The sequence below is a fragment of the Cavia porcellus genome, unplaced genomic scaffold, assembly GCF_034190915.1.
Source record: "Cavia porcellus strain 051 isolate PalLab524CR breed Dunkin Hartley unplaced genomic scaffold, mCavPor4.1 scaffold_49, whole genome shotgun sequence".
Classification (NCBI taxonomy): Eukaryota; Metazoa; Chordata; class Mammalia; order Rodentia; family Caviidae; genus Cavia; species Cavia porcellus.
Window position 1 is genome coordinate 2,307,405 of NW_026947532.1, and position 10,662 is coordinate 2,318,066.

General features: G+C 57.4%; 1 protein-coding gene across 2 annotated transcripts in view; it reads left to right on the forward strand.

Moving 5' to 3' along the window:
* The window catches only part of Olfm1 (olfactomedin 1), a 34,511-nt gene extending 25,100 nt beyond the window's left edge, over positions 1-9,411 (forward strand). For both annotated transcript variants that reach the window (XM_013153439.2, XM_003470888.5), the window contains exons 5-6: positions 1,110-1,216; positions 7,760-9,411. In XM_013153439.2, the coding sequence (XP_013008893.2) occupies positions 1,110-1,216; positions 7,760-8,434 (782 nt within the window). In that variant the 3' untranslated portion in view covers positions 8,435-9,411. The remainder of the gene's footprint in view (positions 1-1,109; positions 1,217-7,759) is intronic.
* The last annotated feature ends 1,251 nt before the right edge of the window (positions 9,412-10,662 follow it).

Genomic DNA, 10,662 nt, shown 5'->3' on the forward strand with positions numbered 1-10,662 from the left:
GACTCTGGCCCATGACTCTGGTGGGACTCGGCAGAGTCCAGCTTTTTTCTGCTCATGGCGGCTCTTTATCTGGCCAGGCCCCCTGCTGCCAGAGAGGTCCCCTCCTTCCAAAGTGGGGGCCAGGGCTCTGCCTTTCATCTTCCTATCTTGGCGGATGCTGCAGTGGACATGGTCACCACACTTAGTTTTAGGATGCACCAGAGAGGGAGGTGCCCTGGGCAGCAAGGTGGTGACAGTGCCCTCCAGGGCTGGACTTGGCCTCTCACGTGGGGGATTATTCTGGCTTCCCCTGGTCTCCGGTTAAGTCGCTGACAATCTTCTATAAGCCCTGGATCTCCTCTGAACTTTGCGGATGCCTGTGTACATATGCTAACACGGGGGCCCTGGAGGGCAAGAGGAGAGGCAGCTTTGAGGGCGTCCACACAGACAGCCGTCCAGCACCGTCCTTGGAATGCCTTGCCCCTTAAGATGCATGCCCCAGGATGAGTGGCTTTGGAACAGCCGTGTGGCTGCCAGGGCCTGGGGTGGCACTGCCGCAGGAGGCAGCAGGTTGGGTAAGGAGAGCTGGGCCTGGCCTTGGCTCTGCCTGAATGACAGGGTGGCCCTGGGCACATCCCTTGCTGTCTCTAGCTGCTGCTGCCTATGAGGCATGAGGGCTACCTCGCTCCTGTCCAAGACCCCAAGTCTCATGCTCAGAACCTAGGCCTTAGCCCGAGTGGTGCCTGTGCATCTCTGTAATCCTAGCTCCTCTGGAGGCTGGAGCAGAAAGATCGCAGCCTGGAGGTCTAGGGAGCCCTGCCAGGTATCCGTAGCAGCTGTATGAGGCCGGCTGCTGCTGTTCTCGCTGCCCAGAGGAAAAACTGTGCGAGGCTGGCTCTTCCTGGAGGTGCCATGCCCCATCCCGAGCAGTCCCTAGACCTGCAGGGTGTGGCGCTCCTGGCTCCTTCCTGCTTCCCGTCACAGCCTCTGGTGCTCTGCAGTGAGGACTGATAGAAACAGGGCAGGAGCAGCCGCTCAGCAGACCTGGGGCAATGGGGGCTTCTGGTGGGGCGGCTGGTGGGTCACGGCCTCCCTCCACCCCGTCCTGACCCCCGTGTGCTCTGTTCCAGCCTGTGGCAAGTTGACGGGCATAAGTGACCCAGTGACCATCAAGACTTCTGGCTCAAGGTTCGGGTCCTGGATGACAGACCCTCTGGCCCCAGAAGGTGACAACAGGGTAAGTGTCCCTTTATCCTTTTGGGGACCACTTGGATGGAGGTGTTCTCATGGGCAGGACTGGTCTCTGACACTCACAGTAGCATCAGCGTGATCCCCACGTGGGCTGGGACCCGGAGAGCTCAGGGTCTTCTTGGAGAGCAAAGCTCAGGTCCTTCACTGGGGTCCCAGGCTGCAGGGGCTCCTTCAAAGCCCCTCCTGGATGCCTGGTGCTGGGCTAGGCTGGGCTGGGCTGGGCTGGGCTGGGCTGGGCTGGTGCTGAGTCCTCTGTCCCAGGAAAGCCTCCGCTCATCTCTGCCTCTGCTGCACAGAGGAATCCATTAGGCCTTTCTTGTTTTAATGACATCTCATTTGTATTTCATTTGCCATTCCTTTCATGACTGATAGAAGCCCATGTTCCTTTTTGATTTCGGGAAAAGGCCTGAGTTCTTTTTTCCTAGGCCTTTTCCCCAGGGGCAAACATCCAAAAAGGACACCCTGCCCCCACCAAGGCTCTCTGGTCCTGTTGCCTGGGGCTGGGTTGTGGCTGGAGCCCTTTGGGAACCAGAGTGAGGGCGGCTGCTGAGGGTGGAGAAGCCTGGCATCTTCCTGGACCCCATTCCACTCCTCCGGGCCAAGAGGAGGGAGCTTTAGAACACCAGATCCTGCAGCTTCAGTAGAGAATCAGTAATGTACAAGGCTGGCTGAGTCCCCTTTTCTGGGGCCTCTGGTCTTCGGGACAGGAGGGGGGAGGGGCGCTCTCCTCTCTGCGGGAGGTGACACAGGCATTCAGGGTGCCTGATACTCCTGTGTCTATCTGTCATTCTCCAGAGGGCAGGGTCCTTACCGTGTGGCCTCATACACCGTCAGGCAGTGCACCCAGACCCTGCTGGCGAGCTCCTGACGGCTGGCAGGGTGTGTACAGGAGGGTTTGGCATTGGGGCAGGGAAAGGTTGTTTCATTCCATTTTCTGAAGGTCGCTGTGCGGTGCTTGGAAGTTTTCTAAGCAGGTCACTGGCTGTTTCCCTGGCCTTTTCCGTTTGCATCACACCTGGAAAGCCCACCTCCTTTGGAGCTGGGCTAGGAACACCCTCTTGTGCAGGTGTGGATGAAAATGATGATAAAATGGGAACAAAAACCAAACATTGTAGCTGGTGCTTAGAAAGCATGGCCTATGTGCCTGGCACTGTTCCAAGCACTTGACATCCCGGTACTCCACGTGCAATTGCAGCCACCCTCAGTGTGTCCCCAAGCACCTGTGTGCACCCCAGGCTTGGGAATGTCGTTCTTCCTGGGCTGATGAAGATGGCATCCTCACTGCCTGCATACAGGGGTCCTGCCCAAATCCTGGGGAGGCTGGCCCTTGGCATCACTGAACACAAGTCTCTGGTGGGCACTGACACTCAGATTGAGGCTCCCAATGCCCTCCAGGGACCTGTGTCCCATCCACCTGTGGCTTTACCCACAGAGCCGGGGCCTACTGCTGACCTGTATGGGCTTCAGCTGGGACCCGAGACCAGGGGTTAGATACCTTCCTGCCGAGAGGGGCCCACGTCTGGACATCTGGTTGTGTCCAGCCCTGCAAATGGGCCTCTTGGCCCTGTTGGTCTCCATTCCCTTGTCCTGGAGGACGCTGGTCAAACCAGGAGCCAGAGCCCGAAGCTGAGCTGTTTGCACGGCGCAGCGCGGGTGTCAGTCCACAGAGCTGCTGAGCTGCCTGTGGGTGCTGCGGAGAATTACACATTCATTTTCCGCTCTGTGACTCTTGTGCCCTTCAGGAGAGAGGAGCTGGCAGACATGGTGCCAGCCAAAGGACCTACGGGAGAAAGGGAAGCTTGGGAGGTGGCAGGGAGGGTGCACACTGGGCTGGGAGGTGATCTGGGGCACCATCCTGGGCCTTCTCCAGCCACTCCAGGCTGTGCATTCTGTATGGTGGCCTTCATCTCCCAGCTTGCTAAGTGGCGTGTCGCCTGGTCCTGCCATTGATCTGGACCAGCAGTGTTTTGTTTTGGTGTTTTCCAATCTCTCATCCAGTTTTGATCACAGACACACAGGAGACCAGTAACGTGCAAGAGACCAATAATGGGCCAAAAAAGAGAGCAGGCAATGGGATGTTGGCATCAGGGCAGGGTGCCCAGGTGCATGGCAGGGTGGGCAGGGAGAACTGCTGTTCTGCCTGCCCCAGCAAGGCTGTCCCGGGCCACCCTGCAGGCGATGCCCAGCTGCCTGTGTGCTGAGCTGTTAGCATGGGGGAGCTTGGGACACCCTCCCACCTGTCCTGCCTCCACCCATTTATTAAGCACCAGCTGTGTGCCCGCTCAGTGCAGAGGGACCACATGGGCTCCAGGGACCCAGATCCTGACCCTGACCATGGGTCCCGCCCGAGCCCGCTGCCCTCTTGCTGGTCTGCTTCCACCAGCGCACTTGGGCATTAGAAAGGGGGCCTGTGCGGCCCTTATGCCAGCCCAGGAGGCTCACGTTCCCAAGGGGGAGGAATAAGGGTGAAAGCACTATCGTCTCTGTCAGCATCAGCGTCCTTGCCCGGTGTGACGCTGCCAGACCATCTGGGTCCTCTGTAGGGAGGTGACACCCAAAGGGGAAGGATCAAGGGTGCTCTGGGTTGGGCAGAGGCCGCCAGGGCCACACAGCACCATCCTAAGCTCCTAAGCTCCTTCCTGGGCCCACCTCCCCCGCCCTGCCCTTCCCCATGGCCCCATACCCCCTCCTGTCCTCGGCATTTCCTTCCTAGTGCTGGCCTCTCAGCATTATCGGTCCCAACAGGGGGATGTGTGACAGCTGCTTGCCAGGCCACAGGGAAGAGCAAACCAGGCCCGAGTCACTAGGCAGCCCTTTAAATAGCACCGCCATGCAGCCCCTGCGCGGCCCCCTCTGGGGTTCCCCAGAGTCCGGGGCGAGGCCTGCTTGTTGTTTTGTCCCAGCCGGAAGAACAGCCAATGAAAATAGGACAGTCAGGAAAACCAGCACTGTCACTAAACACCACTAACAGTGACCATATGGAGCTGCATCGCAGCAGGGAGACCCAGTTTCTTCCCAGGGGAAGCGGGCGTTGGGCGTCTGGTCTCTGAGAGTGGCATCTGGGGCTCAGCTGATGCTGATGATGGAGGAGGAGTCTGGGCAGGGGCTCGGGTTCAGCAGGAGATAGACGCCAGGAGCCCGAGGCTGCGGACAATTCAGAGGGATGGACTCAAAGGCGTCCGTCTCGGGCCAGTCAGCTTGTGCTGTGGGCCTGTGGCTGTGGCCACTGGACACTGGGGTTCAGAGATCCCAGCTGCCCTTAGGGAACCTGGTGCTCCTGTCTCTGCTGGGGGAAGGTGCAGGGCTGTTGATGGCATCAGAGGTATCATAAGGGAGTCCCTGCCACCCTCACCTGCTCTGCAACCTGGAGGCATCCTTAACTGTCTGCAGGGAGACAGAAGGGGGTGCAGAGAAGCTTGGAAGAGGCTATGGGCACTGGGGTCTGGGAGGGGTGGCTGCAGAGTCACTATTGTTCCCCCATCCCTGCCTGGGTGGCCCCACTTTGTGGGGTAGCGTGAGAGAGGCCTTTGGAATTTGGTAGAAAGGACCTTTTTTAAGGAGCATGGTGTCACAGCTCAGGGAGGCCGTGGTGGCTGTGCACAGTGGCTGACAGCTTGGTGCACCTTGTAAGGGGTGGCCAGTGCTAACAGGGCAGGTGAACCCGAACAGAAGCACCCTGCTCACTGGGTCCCTGAGCTGGGAACCCAGAAGCAGTGGTTTCGGAGACCCTGCCCTGTGCCCTGTGTTATCATGGAGGGGTCACAGCCTTCTGTTCCTGGTGTCTCGGGGTGACCTCAAGGCTGAGCACTGCATGGCCAGGGTGACCCCTCCATGGGGCTGGGCATATGCAGACTTCCCTCAAAGCTGCCGGGGCCCGAGGTGCCCTCTGCAGCCCACCCTGGGAATGGGTTCTCAGTCCTCTCAGTGAGGGTTGTGACAGAGCTTCCCTTGGCCCCCCAACACCAGGCTGGGGCTGCTGGCCTGTTTCAGGCTGGCTAATGCTAGGCACATGTGCCAGCCTTGGCCTGTGACATGGGGACCAGGGCTTTGTCTTCTAGAGCAATGGGAACAATGAGCAGAAGGGATGGGTGAACCAAGAGAGGTCACAACAGAGACAGCACCTGGCTTCTCGGCTCTAACTTCTGACATTTAGGACCTGTCATCTCTGTCGTTGGGCATCCTGGGCATTGCAGTATGGCTAGGAGCTTCCCAGACCTTTGCTTGCCTTGGCCAACCATGATGATTAAGACTCTCCATACAGGGTTCCTGTCCTCTGGCCAGGGCAGGGATTTCAGGCCCAGGTTTGGAGTCAGCCCTGGCTCTGTCCTCAGTGGAGTTGCTGAAGCTTTCTGGCCTCAGTGTTCTAGTCTGCAAATGGGGCAGAACCAGCAATGTGGGTACACGGGGTGGCCTGAGGGCAAAAGGGGAATCTGGCAGCCAGCACCTCTACCACCCCAAATAAAGGTTCCTGGTGCCCAGGCTCTGCCTGGGGCCTGGAGCTGGGCAGCTTTGAAGCTGTTTAGGAAGAACTGTGGGTCCTTCCAGAAAGCACCGGAAGCCCAGTGCTGTCTTGGGGACCCCTTTCTTGGAGACAGATATAGCAATGTTGATGGATTTAATCGGACCCTGGGAAGATCAGGGTGGGGGAGGTAGGTGGGGCCTTGCCCAGCACAGAGAGTGGCTCCTGGCCCCTTGGGCTCTGCCTCAGTGGCTCTGTTCTGCACAGAGCAGCTCCTGATAGGTGACACCATGGGACACCATGGTGGCCACACTTACACGTGGATACTGGCAGCCCTCATAGGTCCCCCCAGAGCCACTGTGACTGTCCCTCCCTCCCCAAACTGCATTTGAGTCTGATTTACTAGCAGATAGGAGAAAAGGCCACTGGAAAATCACCGGTGATTGAATAAATACTGATGTCATGGGCGCTGGACTCCAGGGATCCAGAAATGTGTCACTGGCTGTCTGTTGGCACAGGGAGGCTGGTGTGAGAATATCCACAGAAGGGTCCTCCCTGCAGAGATGAGGAGTGGTGGCTTGGGTGAGGGGGGCTCCGGGAGCCCCATAAGAGCTAAGCCAGGCAGAAGCAGTGAGCTCCTTGTCCTAGGAGGGGTGAAGGGGGCCGCTTTTAGGATGTGTGACCAAGGGGTTTTTGCACGTGGCCCTGGTGCCTGCTCTGCCCTTCCCAACTCTAATCCATGACCCACATCATGAAGGCCCCTTCTGTGGGAGGTGAAGGGTACTAATAGCCTCTCACATGAGCCTCAGTTTAAAATTTTTTAAAAAAGCTCTCATTAAAAACAGAAAGAACATCTGCCTGAGAGCACAGGAATGGATGTCACAGAACAAGGTTTAGATTTTTTAAAAACCTCTAACACATGTGTTGGGCCAAGTCTGAAGGCACCCGCATCCCTGATCCCCCTGCAGTTCCTGATGGATAAAGCGGCTGTCACTGCAGGCAGATGCCCAGGCGGTGGCATTAGCCTGGCGGATCCTCATCTGCTCCCGCACTGGTGGAAACGGCTAAAGGGCTTTGTTCAGAGTCTAGACAGTCCCGAGGCAGCTGGCGTCTAAGCAGTCACACCGTCTTCCCCAGTAGCCCAAAGCAGGGCCGCTTCCAGGTTTGGTGGGGTGCATTTCCACAGCCGGGGCTGTGTGCCGCAGAGCCTCCATTCTACTGGGAGAAGCACTTTTCTCAGATTAGGTGTGACCCTGAGCAATGACGTCAGTGCTCTTTCTGAGCTAAACGAATGAGGCTCTGCCACCCGGCAATGCCAAGATTCAGTGGGCACTGCGCAGGGCCTAGTGTGGTGGAAAAGTCTAGTGCACGGCGTCTTGTTGGCATTTGGGAACTGGCCCACCTCAGTGACCTTGAGAGCCCATTGTCACACAGGCAAGAGTTGCCAGGGCTCTGAGCATCTGTCCTTGCTCAAGACATGCAGCTGAGCCCTTTCTGTGCCCACTGGTATGGAGATATGGTGAGCTGGGCAGGGTTCGGCTGTGGACAGGGCAGGGAGCTAGCAGGTGCGGCCACAGTCTCACAGTCTGAGAGGTCTGGGCACAGGGCTCAGTCTGAGTCCCATGAGGTGCTCAGGGCCACACCCTGCTGTGGTGGCTGTATGTTGCATGGGGCCGCTGCAGCCTGTGTGTGCCATGAAGCAGCAGGGCCCAAGCTGTGCAGCTCCACGCCGCCCTGCCTGGTGTCCTTCCTCATCCTGCAGGAGCCTTTCTCTGGAGGAAGGACAGGACACACCCTAGTCTTTTTGTTTATATTTCTTTTATTTTGCTCTTTGTTTTCTTGAGACAGGGTCTTGCCCTTTGGTTCAGGCTGGCTTAATCTTACTATGTAGCTCAGACTGGCCTTCAGCTCGCAGGCTTCCTCCTGCCTCAGCCTTCCCAGTGCGGAATTACAAGTGTACGTTGCCAAGGCTGGCCCTTGCAAACTCCAGGTGGGAGGGTGCGGTCTCCCCCACCCCAGGATCCCCACCAGCCCCCTGGGAGCACTGACCAAGTCTCTTGTCTCCCGCAGGTCTGGTACATGGACGGCTACCACAACAACCGCTTTGTGCGCGAGTACAAGTCCATGGCGGACTTCATGAACACGGACAACTTCACATCGCACCGCCTCCCGCACCCCTGGTCGGGCACTGGGCAGGTGGTCTACAATGGCTCCATCTACTTCAACAAGTTCCAGAGCCACATCATCATCAGGTTCGACCTGCGGACCGAGGCCATCCTCAAGACGCGCAGCCTGGACTACGCCGGCTACAACAACATGTACCACTATGCTTGGGGCGGCCACTCGGACATCGACCTCATGGTGGACGAGAACGGGCTCTGGGCCGTCTACGCCACCAACCAGAATGCCGGCAACATCGTCATCAGCAAGCTGGACCCTGTGTCCCTGCAGATCCTGCAGACATGGAACACCAGCTACCCCAAGCGCAGCGCCGGCGAGGCCTTCATCATCTGCGGGACCCTGTACGTCACCAACGGCTACTCGGGGGGCACCAAGGTCCACTATGCCTATCAGACGAACGCCTCTACCTACGAGTACATCGACATCCCTTTCCAGAACAAATACTCCCACATCTCCATGTTGGACTACAACCCCAAGGACCGCGCGCTGTATGCCTGGAACAACGGCCACCAGACCCTCTACAACGTCACCCTCTTCCACGTCATCCGCTCTGACGAGTTGTAGCTCTAGCGCCCCGAAGCCGAGGGTCCAAGTCCTCGCCTCTGAGGGCCCCGCCCCTCCCTGAGAAGCAGCTGCCAAAATGATACTAAGAAGACTAACGATACTAATTTTGAAAAAAATAAATAACAAATCATCAGCAACGATTCTGACGCCTCCGTGTTCCTCCCACTCGGCTGGTGGGCGACAGATTTCGGAAGAACCCCCCCCCACATTTGCAGCTGGAACTGCAGCCCAGCACCCCCATCTACCCCCACCCCTACTCCAGTTCCTCTCCAGCAGCAAGGCAATGACTGTTGGCCGCTCCCGCCCAAGAGCAGCCTACTCTTCGGATCGCATGGACATTCCCTGAGTCGCGGGCAGCGCTGATAGGCGTGACGCTCCTGACTCTGCCATGGGAACCCCCAGCCCCACCACCCCGGGCAGCCTCTGAGGAGGCAGGGGGAGCTCACATTCGTTGAAGCTGCGTTTCCTGACCGTATTGTTGTCTCTTAGATTAACTGTGTCGAGGCTGCCAGTAGCTCATGGACCCGTGTTTAGTACTTCCTGAAGCAATGGGGGGCGTGTGTCCTGCACTTGCTGAACCCACACTGTTTGGACTCGCGTACCCCGTAGATCTATCGTGCAGTGTCTGTTGTTCTTTCCTTGAGGTGGTAACTTTTGTGCGTTTAGTGTATGCGGTGGATGTTAATGCGATGCCGTACGTAGTTTGGATTGATAAGTGGATGGTTCTTGTTTCTAAAAAGAAATCAGTGTTCACCCTTATAGAGACCTAGTCAAGTTCGTGTTGCTAATAATCCAAGGAATTCTTCTCTTCTTGTTCGATTACCTGGATGATATAACTGCAGGTGCAAAGGGCTTGTCTGGGAAACCCCGGTTTCCGGTGGGAAGGAAAGCCACAGAAGGCTCACTTTTTAGGTCCAGAGAGGGAAACTTTGTACTATCCAGTTATCTAAGGAACAATAAAAATATTAGGAGATGTTTGTGCTTCTCTTGTCATTTCTGGGGGCTTTCGAGGGGACAGGGACCCCTGGGTCCTTGCGGCTGTGGTCCAAATGTGAGTGGCCCTTCCAGGAGGGGACAGAAGGTTTGGGTAAGAGGATCGTGATGTGTCCCCCACTTCCCCCACTCCCACAGTTGGAACCTGGTGGTCAGTTGGGGCTGCCTCCCCTTACGAAATCCAAGGTGCCAACAGGGGGCTGCACCTGGAGATCCATACTCCCTTCTCCTGCTCCAAAGGCATAACTAGGAGAAACCTGGGGAGCGGTGACCCCAGCAAAGAGCCCGAGAGTGCCAGGAAGGCTGACTCAGCCTCTGGACAGTCACCCCTGAGAGGCTGGCCCTCTTCTCTGGTCCTGAGACAAGGGTCTCGGCAATGCCAGGGAGCCAGCCTGTGGGCAATGCCCTTGAGGGACAGGACTTTCCGGAATGCCCCGGGTGCCATGGTCCCTCCACCCACAAGGTGATGCCCCTTGCCTCAGCATGATGGGAATTTGGTTGGGGCTTATGGGTGGCATGGGGTTCAGGGTGTAGTGGACAGAGCTGCCTGTAGGTCCACTGTGGAATGTAAGGACTACGATACCAGCCCTGTGCCCAGTGGATGCTGGAGCAGGATGCAGCTGTGTGTATCTGGGTGCTATGTCTGCTCTGGCCACCACAGGTGATCTGGGCAGTAGCTGGGAACACATGGGTGATGGGCAAGGTGAAGGTAGCCCTGAAACACTGGGTGGGGAATGGGGAGGTCCCAGAAGCCCTTGGAGGTTTGCTGGGAACTGTGGATGGGCAGGGCCTCATGCACAGTCTGTATGGCCACTGACCACTCAAGGGACTACGGTCTGGTCCTCAGTTTCCTCTGCGTGGGCTGGGTGGACTGGTGATGCTGCTGGCTATGAACGGTCTAGACTAGCAGTGATTAAGTTATGGCACCTGCTGCTTGGTGTTAGTGATGATCCTTGAAAGCTCTGAATGGTCTGCCATCACTAGCCTAGACTTTCACTGCAGTGGGCAGTGGCCTTTCTCAGCCTGCCCAGTCTGTCCTCTGCTGTGCTCCTTCGAAGTCCCCAGAGTCTGGCTGTCCTTCCCTGGCCTCTTCCCTGCACACAGAATCCTCTTTAGCATGGGGACAAAGCTTGCTTCCAAACTAGGCTCCTCTCCAAATCCAAGCCCTAACCAATCCTTCCTTGCTCTCAGGTTTTTCTGAAAAGTTGGAGCCTCCACTGCAGGGAGTTGAGAAG